Below are 20,280 nucleotides of genomic sequence, written 5' to 3' on the forward strand. Positions count from 1 at the left end.
CACCTGAGCAGGCCCCTCTGCTCAACCTTTCTAGTTCCCACCCTGCCTGTGGCTCAGCCAAGCTGCTGTCCCTCCACATACCGCAGTCGTACTGTATGAGGCGGAGATCAGGGAACTGGGTGCGCATGTTGCAGATGATGCGATGCAGGCCGCTGGCGCGGGGCGAGATCTCCCGCCGCAGCGTCTCCTTGAAGATGGCCTGGTGGAGCAGGAGTGACGGGGGCGGGTGAGAGGTGTGAATGGTGATGGCAGGCGCCTCCACGGGAGGCATAGCAAAGATGAACCTGCAGATACAACAGGCATGGCTGAGGGCACGAAGAGCCACGGCACAGCAGCAGGCCAGGGGACTGAGGACACGCCTCCACCTTCATCAGCTGCAGGAGAGGAGTGGGATCTACTGGATCACAGTGGGGCTGAGCAGGGAGCTGGTAGTCAGGGCTGCTGGATTCTACCTCCAGGCCTGGTATGGCGAAGGATGGGCCTGAGAGCCAGGGCTCCTCCATTCTAAACCCTGCTCCCCAAGGCAGCTCCCCAGATCCCCAGCCCGCAAAGGATCCCAGTCGTGCCGCCGGGAGGCATTACCTCTCGATGATGTCTGCCAACTGCTCAACCCTCTGCTGGGGTGTCAGGATGGCCTGGGCAAGGGCTGCAGCCCGCTGCCAGTATGCCTTTAGATGCTGGGGGTCCCGCTGCACCTGCGCCACGTAGCAGTGGGTGTAGCTGGCCCCTCTCCAGTTGTGCAATTCTGGGACCATCTCCTGCCCCTCCTCCTGCTCCCGCGGGGGGCTGGGTGGGAAGAGTGTGCAGAGGCGCAGCACCTCAGTGCCGTAGATGGGGGCCAGGTTGCAGTGCTGCTCATTGAGGCGGAAGAGCCGGTCTAGGCGCTCCTCTTTCTGCTTCTTCCGCTTCTCTTCAAGTGACTCCTGCCACCGGGACCGCACGGACAGACAGAGCTCAGGGCTGGCTATTGGACACCACCCCGTCCTGTCTTGCAGCAGAGCTCATCCTCCCATGGCCTATCCCAGCTCCATCTCCATGACCCTCTCCCTTCCATCTTGTCCTGTCTGGGCTAGCACAGCTCCCACCTCCACCAAGAGCTGCTCCCTTGCCCAGCTGGTCCAGCCCCGGCTCCTCCCTAGTCAATCCTACTCCCCCCATATCAAGTCCAGACTGGTCTATCCCAGCCCCTCCTCCCCCTACCCCATCTGATCTAGGCTACCTCAGCACCCACCTCTTCCCTGCAAGCTCAGACCCAGCCCCTGCAGGACGACTCACCAGATAGAAGGGTGACCGGGGTGGGGGAGGGGGCTGCCGTCTGTGCCGTGGGACCCGCGGCGATGGGGGAGGCGGGGTGGGTGTGGTGGAGCGTAGCGTTAGTGTCTCAGGTTCCTCTTTGGGCACTGGGCTGGGTGCCCCTGCAGGCATCGGCTGGAGAGCCAGCGAGGGGGGGCAGACGGCGGTGGCAGGAGGGCTGGGGAGAGGGGCCACTGTGGCAGGAGATGGTGGAGCTGGGACTGGAGCTGTGGAGAGGAAAGTCAGATGGGATTAGTGAGAGTCCTAGGGCACAGCACCCCGGCTAGGAAGACCAAGATGACACTTACCTGGCTGCTCCATGCCAGGCACTGGCGCCTGCACTACCCGTATCATGGGCCGCACTAGGGCCTGGAGTGGGGTGGGGGCCCGCACTGGAACCAGCGGCTGAGTGGGAAGCCGCATGGGTGGCATGGGCGCAACAGGGAGCTGGGCTCGCTGTGCCATCAGAGCGGCAGGTAGGGTAGGCAGGGTGGTGGCTGAGGTGGCTGGAGCTGGGCGGGGATGCTGCTGCTGCTGCTGCTGGAGGGCTGGGGTAGGCACCAGACCATCCCTTGGGGCTTGCCGTACCACGATCTTCACCACGCCAGAGCTGTTCACCATGGAGGAGGGCACTGGGGGACAAGGAGTGCAGGGTTACACATCTACTTCTGCATTAACCACTAGTCCCCACTCTGCTCCCATCACTGGGGACAAAACCCAGGAGCCCCAGATCCCAGCCCCTTGTGCTCGAACCCTCTAACTCTATCCCACTGCTCTGCCTCCAGGCCCCTGGCAGCTGACACTCACCTTGTGTGGCACCTACAGGGACACTGATGGTTGCAGAAGTGGCAGCTGCTGTGGTGCCAGAGGCTGGGGCAGGTAGGACAGTGGTGGGCTGGGGCCCTGGCAAGGCCTGCACTGCTCCCTGTGCCTGTCCACCCTGTTGTGTCATGGCCTGGATGAGAGCCACCTGAGCCGGCTGGCTGATGATGTGGTGCTGCCCCCCAGCAGAGACCAGGTGCACTACATTCCCTGCAGGGGGGAGAGCATAAACAGCGGGTACCCATGAGCCTCCTCACCAGGGTATGCCCAACCCCTGTGCGCCACCTGCTGTGACCCGGCCAGGCTGGCACTGGGGTCTTACAGCACGGCAAGCTCAGAGGTTTGCTCTCTCCCTCTGGTCATCAGACGCCTCACGGACAGAGACGGCTGGAGCTTAGAGGGATCCTACCCCAACCATCTCTCCCACCACCCCCCATGCTCTCTTCCGGTGGCCCCCTCTGCTCCCTGCTCAATAACATACCTTACTTCCCACCCCACCAGCATCCCTGAGCACTCACTGCCCAGCTCACCCACCAGTACCCCTCTGCCCACCACCAGTCAGTCACGCAGAGCACCTAACTTCCCAGCTCCTCCTCTTGGCTGCACCCAGCTGTGGTCTTACTGCACACACTAGAGCCCCGTGGGCTCTTTCGTCCATCCCCCAAGCACTACAGTCTCTCCTACCCCCTCCCCTCCAGGCTGGCTCATGCGGTCTAAGAACTCATGTTTGGCAGCCCCAGCAGAGCTTCGGCTGAGCGTGAGTGGAGGGGAGGAGGAGAAGAAAGCAGGTCAGCCAGTTGAGCAGCCAGAGCACTGGGGGATGAGAGAGGCAATTCAAACAACAGTGGAAGCCAGCGAGGAAGCGAGTGAGGCCGGGAGAGGGCTCTTACCAGAAGGCTCTCAACAAATGGGCACTCCCCTCCTGCCCACACAACCCTATACGGCAGCTAACACCTCCAGGTTGCTGCTGGCCACCAACATAACCAGATGCCTTCAGTTCCTGGCTCCGAAGAGGGCAGGAAGAGGTTAACCCTAAGAGGGCGAGGATGTACAGGCACTTGGGGCCACAAGGGAGGGAGGGGTTTACCTACTTTGCAGCTGTCGAGGCTGGGCCATGGTGACTGGCCGCACCTGGGTGCCCGTCAGGGTGAGCTTGTTGCCTTGGATCTGAAAGGTGAGGGGCTTGCTGCCAGGGGCGCTCTGCAGGGGCCGGTTGGCCAGCGAGGCCAGCTGTGCGATGCTCACCACCTCGCCCGCTGCAGAGAGCAGATGGGATCAGTTCCCAGAAGCGGGGACGGGCACTCACCACCATTCCTCCCGCTCCCTGCAGTGCTCCTGGTACTCACAAGGCAGGCGGGCCTGCATCTCTGGGGAGAGCAGCAGTCTCTGTTGCACAGCACTGGTAGCTGGGAAGCCGTAGCCAGGCAGGGTGTTGGTGGCAGAATGGACAGTCACTGGCTTCATCATGCCCCCCACAGCGCCAGGGGTCAGGGGGTTGGTGGTGAGCCGCACAGCGGGGGCTGGCACTGGGCCAGGCTTGAGGGCAGAGGCAGCAGCAGTGGCAGCAGGAGCTGGCAGCACAGGGGGCTGGGGAGCATTCGGGACCAGCTGGGCCGTGGGCATCAGCGCAGGCAGGACTGTGGGAGGAAAGAGGGGCTCGTTAGAGGAGAGCGGTCAGATAGCCAAGTTACATATCCCCAAAAGGAGAGGGGTCACCAGCCCAGCTCCTGAAGCCTGGGAGAGATGGAAGGGGCCAAGGAAGTTTTACCTGGCTGGACCCTGCCCCCAAAAAGGAGACAGGAGAGAAATAATGAAACCTCCCAGCCCCCAGTAAGACATCCCAGCCCTCACTCAGAGGACCAGGGCCCGGCCCCAGGGGTTTCCAGAGGGAAATCAGCCCTGCCCTGGCCCTTACCCTGTGGTGCAGACACCGGGGCCTGGAGCACAGCAGCAGCGGCGTTGTTCTGGCTCAGCGTAGGCACTAGCGTTGGGCCCTGTGGCCTGGCAGCAGGAGGCACCGGTACTGGGGATGGCGGGAGGGGCAGGGGCAACGAGACAGGTACAGCCATGGGGTGGGGGAGCAGGGGCGGCTGAATGGGCCCTGGGAGAACAGGGCCCATGGGGTGCATGGGGGCCAGAGCCTCTGGCAGCACAGGAGCCATCGGCCTCTGCAAAGGGGTCATGGGGCGAGGGCTGTTCACCAGCACCACGGTCCGGTTCTCTGGCTTTGGCACCGGCTGCAGCATCCTGTGGGGGGGGGGGGGGGGGGATGTTAAAGTGTGTGTGGTGGGGGAGAAAAACCAGCATGCCCCGCAAATCCAGGCCTCCTTCCTCTACAGAAAGCTCAGACTCCCCTCGAACCCCCCATTCTTTGCTGTGCCCCATCCCCAGAATCCCCATCCTAGGCTATGGCGGCCCCTCCAGCGAGAAACCCAGCCCATGGGGGGGAGGGGGGAGGGAGAGAGAGGTGTGTGGGGTGGGGGGTAGAGGAAGGAACTCACCACTCCCTGCTGAACCCTCCCCAGCAAATCCAGACCTCTCTCCTCTATGGAAAGCCCAGACTCCCCTCCAAGCCCCCATTCTTTGCTTTGCCCCAAGAATCCCCATCCTAGACTATGGCAGACCCCCCCAGTGAGATCCCCAGCCCATTGCATCGTCTGCCTCCACAATGAGATCCCTGTGGGGATGGGAAGACGGACAGGGACACACACAAACACAGTACCTGTTTACTTTCATCTTGACAGGTTTGGGTCTGGGCGGGGGATCTGGGGACTCAGCAATCTCCTCGATCAGCTTCCTTGTCACCTTCCACTTAGGCAGGAAGGTGTCAGCCTCATACCGGGACACACGCCCCTCCAGGTTGATGAGGTCGAAAAGGCCCATGTCCACATGCTGCAAGGAGCCAGGCCCAGTTAGGAGAGGACCAGCCCTTCCCAACCCCTTGGAGTAACGCCAACTCCAGGGGAAGCAGGAAGTGGAAAAGTCTCATGTTCCATTCCTGTCCCCTCTTCGTGCCCAGCCACAAGAGCAAACCAGTACACTCTGGGGCAGGCACCCCTAGAGAGGAAAGGTCTTACATCTCTTCCCCTCACCCACCCACCCCATCTTCTCTGAGCCAGCCAAGCCCCTAGGAAGGTACAGCCCCATCCCATCTCCTTTGGGCACCTGCCTTAAAGGGGTCCCTGTTGAGGGCGCCCAGGACGAGGGAGGCGGTGCTGAAGCAGATGCCCTCGGTGATGAAGGGTGAGTGGATGGGCCGGGGGTCGAAGAGGTTGGGGTGGTTGCACACCTTCCGCAGCTGCATCAGGATGTTGATGACGCTCATGAAATGCCCGGTGGCCAGAGTCTCCTTGGTGCTGAAGGGAAACCAAGAGCAAAGTCAGTTAGAGTTTCTGGGTGCTACCGCATGCTGTACTTCTGGGCCAGCAGGCGTGTAAGTTAAGTTGCTGTGTGTTTCTGTGGGACTGATACCCAGCACTGAGGTGCAGCCACTTCTGGGGGGTGGTGCTGCAGCTGGGTCACCACACCGGGATGATCTACAAGGATCCCTCAGTCAGTACCGAAATGCAGCCACCTCCAGGGTAAGGAGCGGAGTCTGAATAACTCAGTAATGCCACAGAGCCATTTGGGAGAGGAAGTGAGGGTGGATTCTGTACCCAACTGAATCTATGGGCAGGACTTAGAGAGGACTTCAAACACAATCACTCCCAGAGCTAGGGACAGAACCTACAAGTACTGGTTCTCAGCCTCCACATTTCTACACACCCCAAAAAGCCAGAGTAGACCCAAGCATTCTGTCCCCCTGGAACTCACGTGGCCTGGGCCATGAAGTCGTCATAAAGATAACGCTGGCGCTTGGACAGCCGGCACTTGATGACATGCTCGTATTTCTTTGGCATCTGCTTCTCCACATCCACCTTCACCCTCCGCAGGAGGAAGGGCCGCAGCACCTGCCCAGGGTGGGGCAGAGCAATCAGATTAAAAGCCAGCCCCCCCTCCCAACAGTCCCAGATGTCCTGATCACTGGCTGGAAAGGCTCAACCTCAGACCAACAGGGACAGCTTACCCTCCCGACCCTCTGGGAAGTGAGGCTAGCAGAACTCTGACCCCTCCCAGAGGCAGCACGTATAGGGATCTTGCTTGCGGATAATGCCCAGACCACACTGATTGGCCCGACTGCACTATTCAAACCCGCAGAAGGCACAGAAAGATGTCTAAGCAACTGCCTTCCTGACCAGTTCCCCATTCTGACCACTAGGTCTGTCACCTCTTCTCTGAGCCCCAGATCAACCCATCCATGTCCTGGTCCTGACCCATCCCTTCTTCCAACCCCAATACCTTAGGGACCCCATCCCACTTCTGATTCCAAGAAGCCCCTGCTCCCCACCCCTCAAAATCAGCCCCCATCTCCAGCAGCTCCCTCTCCCTTCCTGTGCAACCCCCACCCTCACCTTGTGCAGCCGCTTGACCAGGCTCTCATTGTACTCCTGGCTGCCTTCTATCATGCCTGTCAGTGGATTGGAGAACCACTCCTTGAACTCGCGATGTGACTGGAAGACGTGGGGCATCAGGAAGTGCATGAGGGACCAGAGCTCCATCAGGCTGTTCTGCAGTGGGGTGCCTGTCAGCAGCAGCCGCCTCTGACTGGAGGAGACATGGAGGAGTGGAGGGGTGGGGGAGAAGGAAAGGCAGAGCCGTGAGTGTGTTGTGCCACAGGGGGCTGAGGCCCTCTGCCCTCAGCTGGGGGTACCCACCTGTTGAAGTTTAGCAGCGACTGCCAGCGCTGGGATTTGAAGTTCTTGATGTTTTGGGCCTCATCCAGGATCAGGTACTTCCAGTTCTTCCGCCGAAATGCCTGGTGGTCCTGCAGCACCAGCTTGTACGAGGTGATGCAGATGTGGAAGGCATTGGGCTTGGTCCAGCCCTACAGGAGGACAGCTGGGTTACACTGGGAAGGGCTACAAGCCACCAAAGGAGGGGCCAGCCAGATCCTCTTCCCATCCCTAAGCCAGGTGGTTCCATCACTCAGGTCCAAAATAGAGGAGACATACCCTAAGGGGAAAGGCCCTGTGTGTTCCCGACGCCCCCTGAGCCAGCCAGCATCCCGTGTGACCCTGCAGAAGACTGCCTCCTCAGAAAGCAACAGAGTGATAATAATACAGAGCAAAGTGGCATTCTCAGTAGGGATGTCTGGAATATTACATCAGAGCTGGAAGAGCCTGAAGACCAGAGGCAGAAATGGGATGAAATCTAGTAGGACAAAGTAGGGCGTCCTGCATCTGGGGTTTAATAAGAAGAATCTGTGCTACAAGCTCATCAGTTGGAAGCAAGAGAGGACAGCTGTGGGCACTGATCACGGAATAACTATGAGCCACCAGTACACTCCGTCAGTGACAAAGGTAAATAGCATTTCCAGTAGACAGAGGGAAAAAGTATAATGCCATTGTCTAGGGCACTGGTAAGGCATCCGTGGAAACACTGTGCACAGCTCTGGGCATGCTGGTTCCAGAAACGGGAATTCCAGCTGGAACAGAGGCAGAGAACAGCTTGAAGGATAACCAGGCAAATGGAGAGCTGACCCTGTTAGAGGGGGCTACAGGAGCTTGGCTTATTTAGTCTCATCAAATGAAGGGTGAGGAGGATCTGACTAAGCTCCACAAATCCACTGGGAGAGGAGTAAATGCCAGAGAGGGTGAAGGGTATGACTGGCACAAGAACAAATAGATATAAACTGGCCATAAACCAATTCATGGCTAGGAATTAGAAGGGTTCTAACCGGTTGTAGAGCAGCCCCTAGTCAAGTTCTCGGAGCAAAAATCTCTTCAGTCCTAAGAGAAAGCAACTGTCTGAAGAGGTTGCTTGTGTTGGTGGAGGGCATATTTCTTATGTTCAGCTAGCCGCCAGGAGGGGTCCGGAAGGGATCTCCCCATGCATGCCAGGCTTTTACCATCTCCCACCTCTGAAGCATCAGGGATGACTGGGCTGGAACTGGGACACTGGGAGGGCAACCAGGGCTCCATGGTGGCACTGAACTCACATTCTCTTTCGAGTACTCAACTGGGTGGTTCTTGCTCCCAAGTGCTGGGTCTAGCTGTCACTGTATGTGAGGCTAGGAAGGAATTTCCCCCCAGGTCACACTGGCAGGAGATGACTTCCCTTCCTATGCAGCACATGGGGTGCAGCTCATATGCTGGGATCATCAGGGGATCTCATGCTTGTCACTGCTGGGGTTTGGGCAGAGGCACACCTCAGTCCCTCCTACCTGTGGCACACAACACACATTGCCCAATATGTTGGTCTCCCTTCACGCACTGAGGTGGGCTGGTACTCGGTGGTGTTGGTGGTCTGTATTCTAGTTCTAGAGGTCCTTTCTGGCTTTCTTTATGACCGACTCTCGCCCCAACGCCAGGGAGAGCAGACAACCCTGAGCTACTGCACAGAGGTAGTCCTGTACCAATTTGGGGAGTTCACTGGAGATGATGGAGGGGACCCCTGGCTCCTCACCTGCCGCTTGAGCTTGCGCTCCTTCTGCGCCCCATAGTAGGTGAGGATCTTGAAACTGGGGCACCAGCGCTTGATCTCCATCTCCCAGTTCAGCATCACGCTGGTGGGCACGATGATCAGGTGGGGACCCCAGCTACCTGTGTGACCAACACAGAGCAGGGCTGCTCTCAACCTGTGGGCTCAGGAACCTTGGAGCGCCAAGGTGGGCAAAGCCTGGGCAGCAGCATGGCAATCTCTGCCACACATCCTCCTTGCCGAGGAACCTCCCCCAGCCCTGCATCTCCATAGCCTGTCAGCCCTGAGCTCTCTGTCGGAAAGGTGGCTCTTGCAACTTAGGCACCTGGGCCCATGTGACCTGTCCCCACCCAGGGCAGGATTCTCCCTGACTCTCGTACACCCAGCAGAGATGGAGCCGCCCCAGGAAGGCCAGTCCCTCCTGCTCACCCTTCTCGCAGGCTAGGTGAGCCAGCAGGGAAATGGTCTGGATGGTCTTGCCCAGCCCCATCTCGTCCGCCAGGATCCCGTTGAGCTTCTTTTCGTACATGGTGACCAGCCAGTCCAGGCCGATGTGCTGATACTCCCGCAGGGTCCCCCGCAGCAGGTAAGGGATGGGCGTCTTCACCTGTGCAACAGGGGAAGGTCTTAGTCTACTGCCTTCCCCACTTTCCCAGCCCCTTCCACACTGCAGCCCTGTTTACCTGGGTGGTGGCCAGGGTGTAGCCCTTGGGCTGCAGGCTCTCGGCAGTTGCCGCAATGTCTGTTATCTCCTTCTTGGGCCCTAGGGTGGGAGCTGCGTCGTTACCCCCCTCTCCCCGATCCTCATCCCTTTTCAGCAGGTACTCCACACCAAAGTCTTCCTCCTGGCTTGCTGCTGTCACTTCAGCAGTGATGGCATCCTCCTCCTCCTCCTCCTCCTCTTGGCTCTCCTCCTCCTCCTCCTCCTCCTCACTCTCCTCCTCTGCAGTGGAGGCTGGGGAAAGAGCCACCCAGTGTCAGCACTGCCTTAAGACACCCACTTGCTCCTCAGACCCCACAACCTCATCCCTCCATACCTGACTGGCTGCTGTGCTCCTCATCCTCTGACTCCTCCTCGTACTCCGAGGTGCTGGGCTCTGAGGCACCTGAAGAGCTGTCCAACTCGTCCATCTCAAAGTCCGAGGCATAGGCGCCGGCATATCTCTGCAGCAGCTGCTCCAGGGGCAGCTCCCCTGCCAGGCAGCAACAGAATCATGGGCATGTGGGAATGAACAGAAGCTGCCTTGGGGCTGGAGGCCGTATCACATCCCACCCCACCCTAGAACTAGATGTCTCTCCAGATCTGTAACGCAGCCAGTACAGGGAAGACCGGGCTGCAGGTTGCAATGGAGAGGTTCCTTTGAGCACCAGCTACCAAATCCCAGCCTACGGGGCCAAGCAGGGACCTGTTTAAGTGCTCCCTGAATGGAGATCACATAACTTGGAGGATGGTAGATCCTGAGCTCTGGGGATAGTGAACCAGACAAACTGACGCTGTGTCTCTGAGAGACCCATGCCACAAAAACGGAATGTTTGGGCTGGAATTAGTCCAGTCGCACCATGCCTGGTCCTTCAGGACTCCAGAACGAAGCCACAGAGGAGTAGGTACAAGAACTGTTTTCAAAATGAGGCTCCAACATCAAATCTGGAAGGTAGGGATGTGGGGCTCCCAAGATGTTGGATTTGGCCCCGCTGCTAGGGTTAATACCACATCTCAAGAAGTTCTATACACCCTGAGAGCTCCCTCTCACACCAAGTTTGCATGTTAAAACCTCTCTCACCTGTGCAGTAAAAGGATAATGGAGTATCCTGGAGCTATGAGGACAGTTAGGCCTGTCCCAGTCCAATGCAAGACTTACTTTCCACCCATCCCCTCCATACCTTCCCGGGCCAAATCATCCAATTCCTTCTTGTGATCCGTGTCCCCTTCCAGCTTCTCTTCAGCATCAATCGTTTCCTCTTCATCCTCGGCTGAGGAGAGAAGGGGCTGTGTTACCACAGGGATGGGAGAGGACGCTGTCAATCCATCGCCCTCACCACCGGCAGCCAGGTTTCTCCCAGAGCCTAGTCACATCAGCAAGTCCCTTGCTATGCTCACCTTCCTCCTCATGGGCTGTGAACTCCTCATCCTCCTTGTTGGGCTTCCATAGCCTTTTGTTCTTCTGCATGATGGACTGTGCTTTCTCCTGCTGGAGGCAGGAAGAAGAGGGCTGGGAGGAGAAGCTGGGGCCAGGCCCTCCCACCCCAAAAGGAGAACCCTGGCACCTCCAAGCCCTCCTATCCTGGCCTAACTGGGATCATGCAGCTCAGGAGGATCTGAGTGCAGCTGTCTCTCCAGGACAGTGGACTGCAAAGGGAGATGTCTGCTCTGAGTGAAGTGCTGCCTCACTCCGGGGTGTCCTGACTCCCACCTCCCAGACTGTCACTGATCACCAATCTCCTGAGCCTCCCTGGCAGGTCTGACCCGCTCCTCAGCCATCTTTAGCGGTAGAGATTGTTTCTCTACCTCTTCCTCACTCTCCCCTGCCGCCTCCTCCTCCTCCTCGTTTTCGGAGCTGGAGGCAGAGGGGGCAGTACTGCAGGAATTCTCCAGGATCTGAGCGGGCAGGGACTGCAGCAGCTCCTCCAGGGGCAGCTCACTCTCCTGCTTCAGCAGCTCTATCTCACGCCGATGTGACTCCGAGTCGTTCCCTTCCTGCTGCTCCTCCACCTCAATTGTCTCCTCGTCATCTGACTCCTCATGGGGCTGGAAGTCCCCATCTGTGGGAGGAGGAAGCTGGGGTGAACCATCTATCTAGGACAGTGACGACAAGCAGGGAATCCTGGGACTAAGGAGCCCTGGGAATGAGCTCTGGGACATTTCCCCTCTAGAAGGCACCAGCTGATCTGGCCCTGGAGGGACAGGACTGGAAGGCTCAGGGAATGCTCTCCTAAGGGTACCAACTCAAATGCAGCCCCAAAGATAGGAGAGAACGGCCAGCTGAGGAGAAAGGGGCACAAGACCCTATAAGGAAGGACTGGATGGTAGAAGATGAGCCTAGACTGGGAGCGAGTCATTTCAGTGCCCTACCTTCATCGTCAGTGAGATGTGGAGGTGGTGGGGGGCTGGATGCGGTGGAGCCAGCATGGGAGGAGCTGATGTGGGAGGAAGAGCCAGTCTTGCTAGCAATGGGAAAGGTCTCATTGAGGCTCTGAGTCAGCAAATCTGAGTACTTCTCTGTCTGGCCCACAATGAAGTCCAGCTGCAGGTCCAGGGCTTTCTTCCTCTTCTCCTCCAGACGAGACTGCTGCTTGAACTGCACCACCTGGCAGTGGAGGCCCAGGTTAGGGAAGGAACATCAATGTGAAAAAGAAGGGTAAGAGGGAGCTCTCAACAGGGAGCATATTGTCAGGGTTTCGTACTCGCTTCTGAAGATTCTTCCTGCTGGGCCCAGCTGAGGGGCAAAAGGAAATCACCTCTCTGATGACTATTCTACTGCTCAACACAAGACACCGTACTAGAGAACCCACCCTGGAGCAATGGAAAGGCAGAGACCTAGGGCTGGAGAGTCCTGATGCCCAAGCTGATGTGACAGAGAGCAGGGATGCTAAGACACAGGAACCAAACAGCCTGAGCTAGAGCATCCAAGAGATACAACGCTAGAGAGGCCTGTATGTCATGTGACAATTCTTATATGAGGAAGCCCAGGCCCAAAGCCTGCCTAGGGGCTCCCTCCAGTGCTTCACGCCATACCCACCTTCTCCACATTGCTCCAGAATTGCTTGACCTCTTTGGCGATGGAGGAGGCAATGCGCCGTAGCTTGGCCTGCTCTTCCCGCTTAGCTCGTTCCTCCTTCTGTTTCTGCTCTTCATGGTGCCGGATCACCATTCGCACAACCTGGGAGTGCGGGGGAAGGAGATGGGTGATACACATACATGGTGGGAAGTGGAGAGAATGGGTCTGCACCAACCCAACGCTGACTGTACTGTGGATGGGAGAGAGCTCTCTAGCTGGAGCACAGCCCAGGGACATGCTGCCAACCAACAGCTGGGACACCAGCCACAATTTGAGGAGGAGGATCAGGAAGGTTTTTGTTCAGTGCCTAGGCCCATCAGATCAAGCTTAGATGGAACACAGAAACATACATGGATAGAGAAGAGGTTGGATGGATGGACAGATGGACAGTGCCTGCACAGATTACAAAGCCTTTGGAAATACCATCTCTTAAGCCAGAAGCTCTGTTCTCAGGGCAGAACTCCTGGAAAAGCCCTTGAAGAATGTGCCCAGGAGTCACTCCTCTGTTGAGAGCAGGACTTGAACTCAACACATGGAAGCCATTCAGTTACCTTGACACCAGGCAACCTGTAAACCCTCTGTCTTGCAACACAGAGCCTGTCTTACTGCACATGTGCCTCTCTCCCCTGTCTGACACAGCAGGGCCCACAAAAAAAAAAACTATTTTTTTAAAATCAGATTTTCAACATTGAAATTAGCAACAAACTTTTATTTTAAAAATACACCCACTTAAAATTAAATGTGAAATGATAACCTGTCAAGACCTAAACTTACTATATATTTACTGCCCTATAAAATGATTTTAATTAAATACAAAAAGCAACAGTTCACATTTGCTGCCAAGTTTTAAAAAAGCCAAAGCACCGAACTTGTGGAAGTCACAGGCAAATCACCTAGAACCAGCATCTGTTGTAGTGGTAACCAGCTTTTGACAGAAGTAGCCTACCATGCACCCGTAGAATAATTTTCTTCCCTTCAGTTAATTCAAATAATTCAGTTCAATGACTAGTTAATTTACTGTTATGAAAAGAGTTGGGTGTTGACAATGCACAAAAGCTTGTTTTCTCCCCCAGATCCTAAGACTAAATATTAGGTATGAGAGAATGAGATCTACTAGTTTTAAAATTGCAATAGACACAGTGACCAAAGCCACAGTTTAATGTACAGAGTGATTCCTTGGCTAATAAATCAGCTAGTTTTGAATACAAATCACATTTTGATATGCTTTTGTGATCATCTAACTTGTTTAAAACAACTGTATTTAACTATTTAAACACATTCAAACTACTGTTGGTGCATTTTATTTGAATTTCCATCCAAACAGAGCTTGAACACAAATCATACGTAAAAATAAGTCAGCTATCAAACAAGAAAATACATCTATCATTCAATGTTTTCTAAACTAATAAAATGTAAAAATTAAGAATTTGAGAAAACGTTAAATTCAACTATGCTTAAATAATTCCCCGGGCAATTCTGTATCAAAAATGTAAAATTCTGTACACAATACTTTACAATTCTGCACATCTGTCACAATTTTTCAATTATTTTGCTAATTTAGTTCAAAATATCTGTCAGCAATTACGTTCGAAACAATAAGAACAACAATAAACTCAGGAAATATTACTAACAAATAAAAGATTCCTTACTAAGAATATTAACACAAAACTCTGAGTAATCATTCATTTAAACTGCAATACAGAATTGTATATCCTGCCCCCTTCAGAAGAAATGCAAAGATTTGGGGTAGTTGGGATAATGGAGGAGCTGAGAGAGAGGGAAGTAATTGCCAAGGAGCATAGGTGTGAACTTGAAGGGCTACTGGATAGAGTGGGAAAAATATAGACCCAATTTTTCTATTTTGGAGGCTGTTGAAGGCAGGTGGGGGATTGTTGAAGAGTTTCCGCCCATGCAGACCAGGATGACCCTAACCTCTCCCATTCAGTCAGGTACATCTGCCCATCACCACGTATGCCAGCAAGCCTCCTGTCCTCATCTCCACATGTCCCTGCACCCCAAGTCTGTGCGCCTAGTCAGCCACCATTCTTTTCCCCAATGCCTTGTGCCTCCACTTCCATTTAGCACCTGACCCACTCTGTCCTTCTCTACTAGCTCTTATGAGCCCCCTATCTGTGACCACTCAGCATGCCCCATGTTGCCTGTCTCCTGACCTGGCCTGACAGACATAGTAAGAAGGCACTGCAGGCTCTCTCTTTAGCCAACTGGGGCTGTCTGGGAGCTGCTGCTCTGTTCTAGTGACACAGGGCCTTCTAGTGGGCAAAATGCAGAACTGCAGCAACTTCCCAGTAGAAGGAAATTTCTACAGGAAAAAAATTAAATAGACAGGGCACATTAATTATGTGCACATGCAGTGGTACAGGCTTCCCCAGGAGCATAAATGAAGGTATAAGTAGCATATACTGCTGGTTAACTAAAAGAAGCAACAAATTTAGTGTAAAGGGTACATTTAATTGTAAATCAAAGTTGTTACAAAGGTTAACAACCAATGAGAATCAATGTTCCTTTAGAAAAGAAACTAGAGGAAACTTTCATATGCAACAGCCTTGGGATGGGAGGTTGCCAGATATTTAAATACTCTGAATAACAGCGAGGGATACCATAACACTAAAGAAAAACTAGATTAGATATCAAGAAACAAAAATGTATGCAGAGTACTTTATCAACAACAGTAGTATTTGAACACTGCAAGTGTATACTGTATGTATTTATATTTACTTTCCCTAAATTGTACTTATTGAAAACATCCGTAATTTTTTTTTCTGGTTAAAATGCCAGTTATTTGAGAGTTCCAGATGACAGAATGCCAATTAAGACAGAGTTTACTATAGAAATGCAAATCAAGAGTAAAAGGCAGCCTGACTGCAGATTTATAGTATTAAAATCAATTGTTTATAGAGCTTCAATTTAAATCAATATACCCTGCAGTGTGGTTTGACTTATGCTGGAATTCCCAGATTTGACATTCAATTACTCTTATACTGTCAATATCCCAGGGGCCGGTGGGTGCAGAATGCTGGCTGAGGTCAACTCTGAGAGTTGGGGAGGATCACAAAATTACTTTGAACCTTGGCTGCATGTAAAGGTGGGTTAGAACGTTTTGATGTCATGTGATATTTTCACTGGCCAATCTCAAGTTTGGACCATTTACTCTAACCTACAAATTCTTCAGGCAGTTATTTCCAAGCCAAACTAAGCCCTCCTTTGGATTTATGGGGATTTAATAAACCTGTCAGAGCTATTCCAGGGAGAGGGAGAGCTCACCTTCCTGGCCACACCCCTCTTCCAGCGGCGCTCCTGAGCAAAGTCTGCTGAAAGCCACTGCATCTCCTCACAGAGGTAATCCCAGTGCACTTTGGGGCGAACTGGCTCTGGCACCTTGGAAAGCCTCTTCAAGGACCAGAAGCCCTCCTTCTTCATCTCTGCAATGCGGTTCTCAATCTCTGCCTCCTGGAACAAAGCACCCAGTCAGTGGGGATCCCAGTCCCCCGTCTCTCATAGGAGACTGGAAGGCAGGAGATCAGGGAGACCCACAGCACAACTGATGCCCAACAGCAACCATCCTCTGGGCCAAGACTCATCTGACCCAAAACAAAAGGCGATCACCCACAGTGACACAGGAATAAGGGACCTAGAGAGGATCTGAGCCACATAATACTTCCCGCCCAGCTAGAGCACTCAGATGGGATCTGGATCACTATTCCCTCCCTTTCCCCCACCACAGGATTTCCTTGAGTGCCTCTGACTCATATCCCCCACTCTCTTCCACCCCCACCCTCCTTGAGGGCATCTGGGTTATGGCTCTGGGAACATGGAGGGCTCCAGCCCAGGGGACCATTCAGACACAGTCAATTCCTCACGTGCTTGGCCTGTTCAGCGATCTCAGCATGCGTCTTGTCCCACATGCTGGCTGGGTCCGAGGCATAAGCCCCTGGGGACGCCAGAGCTTTGCTCTGCAGCCTGGGCACATCAAAGCCCAGGTGACTGTCCAGGGAGGAATCGTGAGTGAGGTGCGGTGGTGAGATGCTGCCGCTGGAGGCAGGTGACCCCGAAGAGGCCGGTGACACAGGATTGCTCCCCGTCATTTTGTCTGGTGCAATCTGGAGGGACAAAAGAGGATGGTGTGACTGGGATTGTTACAGCCACAGTTACACATGGGACCAGTGAACTCAGCAGCCCTTTCAGCTTAAGGATCACAAAGTGCTTTTTCTGTATGAATACGCTGAAGAAAAACTTGCCCAGTACCGACTTGCAGCTGTCTCTGGTGTACAGGAATACTTCAAATAGCACGTAAGTGCAGCTAGCTCTGGGCTGAGACATGGCCACTAATTATCAGATACATATAACAGTTTTGGAAAGGAGTGACAGAGAATCCCATGGCCACTTGCAAACTGCAGAAGGAATTAAGGAAGCTGAATGGAATTAATTTAAAATTTGGATGAGATAGTAGGAATAACACTCCAACTCTTAAAAAGAGGGCCAAGGCAGCTTTAACAGAACAGGGGTTTGATTTATTTTAAATGTCTTGCTTGATGCAGTGATACTCGGATCTTAGTGATTCAGGAACCAAATTAGGCATCAACATTACCCAAAAGAACTGCAGTAGCATGAATTCCTTATTTTATTTGCTATAGTACTGTAAGTACTATACACACTGGCTACATCTACACTAGTCCAAATCTTCGAAATGGCCATTTTGAAGATTACTAATGAGGTGCTGAAATGCATATTCAGTGCCTCATTAGCATGCCGCCGGCCACGGCGCTACAAAATTGCCACATTTCGCTGCTGCGTGGCTCGTCCAGATGGGGCTCCTTTTCCAAAGGACCCCGCCAACGTCAAAATCCCCTTATTCCTATCTGCTGACAGGAATGAGGGGATTTTGAAGTTCCTGGGGTCCTTTCAAAAAGGACCCCCATCTGGATGAGGTGTGCGGCAGCGAACTGTGGCAATTTTGAAGAGCTATGGCAGGCGGCATGCTAATGAGGCATTGAATATGCATTTCAGCACCTCATTAGTAATCTTCAAAATGGCCATTTCGAAGATTTTGGCTAGCGTAGACACGGCCATTTAGTGTTTATATATGTTCTCACACCAAATGACTAACCAAGTATTATTAATTTATCAACTACACATCCAGGTTGGTTAATAATTAAATCACACAGCATTCTGATACCATATGCTGCGAAGAGTCACACATTAAAAAGCCATTTGTGGTTCCTAAGCTTCAGTCCGAGTATCACTGTTTTAATAGAAAATTTACAAAGACCTGGTCTACACTACAAGGTCAGGTTGATTGATGCAGGCTATTTTCCATCAACCTAGCTGTGAGGGTTCTCTCTTAAATTTGGGTCCTGCCAACATGAAGTGCCTCTCTGTAATGATTTAATAATACCACCTCTCTAAGCAGCATAGTCACCATTGATGTAAGTAGGTTGAGGCAGTGACAACGTACACACTGGGTTGCTTTTGCCAACCGTTGCGGGCTTTCAGAAGCTGTCCCACAATGATAATACAATTGATATGAGCACCCCTGGTCACAACCTGCACCGCCAATACAAGGAGCCAATTGTGCACATGCACAAGTGATTTAATAACTGCGGTGGGTGTATGCTGACAGAAGTTAGGTCAACCTAATTTTGTAGCACAGACGTGCCCACAGTAACTACCAGCACAGCACTGGGGCAAGCACTGACTACAAAGGAAGAGAGTCCCCTGGCTTTGTACTGTGGTCAGTATTCACTGAGGTGACTGCACTCCCTACACTGCAGCACAGCTCCCCCAAGTGCTGGGGTTGGGCACTGGGGTCAGTATTGACTGGGGGTGCGGCAGAAGGGTGGTCCCCTAGTGACCTACCATCCTGCTACTTGTGGTACAGCTCCATCAAGCACCACACTGGGGTTAGCACTGATGATGACAGGTAAGCACTGACCCCCCTCAGCAGCATTTGAGTTTTTTCCGTTCTCCTACCCAGACAGCAATTCAGCATACCCCTCTTCAGCCCCAAATCCAGGCTAGGAGCCCCTACCTCACTGCGCAGTGCATGGTGCTGTCGGGGAGGATTGCTCTGCATTTTACTGATCCCTTGCTCTTCGCCTCGTGCCCCGATAGCTTTGCTCGTGGCTGAAGTTCTGTCGTCCTGCTCCAGTGCATGCTCGGAACCGGCCTCATTCTGGTCAAGCAACCGCTGGGACGAGCTGTCCAGCTCCTGGGTCCCCTGGCAGCCCAGCCTGCGCTCGGGGCTGCCTGTCTCCGATTCACCTGGAAAGAGATCCGGAAGCACCCTCAAACATGGATTCATGCTGCTGGCTGGGCCATCTAAGGGGACTCCTCTGCCACTGAAGGCTGCCCATACTCAGAAGGCAGCATACATCTCAGCTGAGGAGATTCATTTTGCAGAAAAATAAGTCAATGAGAGCATGTCTAGTGGTTAGACCTAGGGGGCTGACAGTCACAGCTCCTGGGTTCTAGCCCTGGTACTGGAAGAAGAGTGGGGTCTAGTGGGTTAGAGCAGGAGGGAACCAAGCCAGGACTTCTCAGTTGCTTTATGCCCTGGGGGAAGAGGCTCATCTTCAATAAAAAAATTCTTAAACTTATAATGACAGAAAACACTGTCCTTGAGTACACTGCCTTTTGCTACCAGTTCTACCTGTCAATCAGCTACTAACACCTCGGAACTAAGCTCGAGACATGGGGCACTTAAAATATGAACAACAATTGAAATTAAACAGCTGCTGAATTTGTAATAAGCAACAATTTGGCCACATCTAAGTTAAAAAATAAATCTGCACTGATTTACATTACACTAATTAACTTGCACCACCTCAGCTTCATGATACAGACACCTTCTACAGGCTTAAGTTGGAAGAGTTTATCAGGAAGTGTTCAAGTTCAGCATCACTGGTATAAGCACAATTCCTATAGACACAGGGCTGAGGCTTGCTGCTGAAATTAACTTACTTATCAAGACTGCTGATATATGATTATTTATATTACACTATTATTGCAGTAGCATCTAGATTCATGAGTTACAAATCAGGATTCAACTGAATTAGGTTCTGTGCAACAACAAAACAAGACAACAGCCCCATGGTGTTCAAGATGCTTTTTTTTTTTTTCTTGCTAGGAGAAAATTTACATCAACATTTTTAAAGAGATGTAAATACAACACCTTCTTTGTTAGGATATCCCCAAGAGTGGCTGCTTCTCAGTTTGACGCAGGGAATCCAAGGGGTTTAACAAACTTCTTCTGCCATCTGACCCCTCAGCCCTTTTCACCAGCAAACTGTGTTTCTCCATTGTTTTTTAGTTTGGGATTCCAAAGAGGTTTTTTACAGGGGGAAAATTTGTTTCCCCACAGCTAAACTGCATTTGTCTGTCCAGGGAACATGACACAGCTCTGGAGACCACCCAAAACTTGTTCGGCTAAGAGCACTGCTACACTGCTGGCATCCTCCAAAAAGGGGGGCAAGCCCTGAGCCACCCAGAGAGTATGTTGCAACCATACCTGTGTGAACTGAGAACTCCTCCTCCTCGTCAGACTCCACTTCCACGGTTTTTCTTTCCCGGGGAAGACTGCTCCTGCAACAGGATGGGACAGGTTGGCAGCATGACTCCAGATCTCCCCCTCACATCATACCTCACTTCCCACCATCCCAGCCCTTTCCTTGGGAGGATATTCCACAGGCATACAGGCTACCTACCCCCATTCCTTCCACTCTTCTCTGCACTCTTGGTCCAACATGGCTCACACAAATCAATCATTGGGTCTAACTAAAACTGTCTCTCCAAGCCTGAAATGCAGTTGGCAGACTACAGACCCAGCTGCAGGATAGAGCAGAGAGTTTTCTCT

The 20,280-nt window shown here is 53.1% G+C and overlaps 1 protein-coding gene across 4 annotated transcripts in view; it reads right to left on the minus strand.

Annotated features, from left to right (window-relative positions):
- Positions 1–20,280, minus strand: part of SRCAP (Snf2 related CREBBP activator protein) — a 29,651-nt gene that overhangs the window by 6,751 nt on the left and 2,620 nt on the right. For 2 of the 4 annotated variants that reach the window (XM_074998171.1, XM_074998170.1), the window contains exons 2-27: positions 19,936–20,009; positions 18,457–18,689; positions 16,289–16,528; positions 15,693–15,878; positions 12,372–12,512; positions 11,705–11,939; positions 11,141–11,394; positions 10,733–10,823; positions 10,516–10,605; positions 9,672–9,827; positions 9,318–9,589; positions 9,064–9,241; positions 8,620–8,756; positions 6,870–7,039; positions 6,567–6,759; positions 5,929–6,065; positions 5,285–5,471; positions 4,838–5,007; positions 4,031–4,362; positions 3,462–3,752; positions 3,207–3,371; positions 2,101–2,325; positions 1,602–1,925; positions 1,276–1,520; positions 583–923; positions 82–284 (exon numbers count right to left, since the gene is read on the minus strand). In XM_074998171.1, the coding sequence (XP_074854272.1) occupies positions 82–284; positions 583–923; positions 1,276–1,520; positions 1,602–1,925; positions 2,101–2,325; positions 3,207–3,371; positions 3,462–3,752; positions 4,031–4,362; positions 4,838–5,007; positions 5,285–5,471; positions 5,929–6,065; positions 6,567–6,759; positions 6,870–7,039; positions 8,620–8,756; positions 9,064–9,241; positions 9,318–9,589; positions 9,672–9,827; positions 10,516–10,605; positions 10,733–10,823; positions 11,141–11,394; positions 11,705–11,939; positions 12,372–12,512; positions 15,693–15,878; positions 16,289–16,528; positions 18,457–18,501 (5,008 nt within the window). In that variant the 5' untranslated portion in view covers positions 18,502–18,689; positions 19,936–20,009. Of the gene's footprint in view, positions 1–81; positions 285–582; positions 924–1,275; positions 1,521–1,601; positions 1,926–2,100; positions 2,326–3,206; positions 3,372–3,461; positions 3,753–4,030; positions 4,363–4,837; positions 5,008–5,284; positions 5,472–5,928; positions 6,066–6,566; positions 6,760–6,869; positions 7,040–8,619; positions 8,757–9,063; positions 9,242–9,317; positions 9,590–9,671; positions 9,828–10,515; positions 10,606–10,732; positions 10,824–11,140; positions 11,395–11,704; positions 11,940–12,371; positions 12,513–15,692; positions 15,879–16,288; positions 16,529–18,456; positions 18,690–19,935; positions 20,010–20,131; positions 20,253–20,280 lie in introns of all 4 variants that reach the window. The other 2 variants (XM_074998169.1, XM_074998168.1) reach the window with 2 other exon arrangements.

This window comes from Carettochelys insculpta, chromosome 6 (genome assembly GCF_033958435.1).
Source record: "Carettochelys insculpta isolate YL-2023 chromosome 6, ASM3395843v1, whole genome shotgun sequence".
NCBI classification, from domain to species: domain Eukaryota; kingdom Metazoa; phylum Chordata; order Testudines; family Carettochelyidae; genus Carettochelys; species Carettochelys insculpta.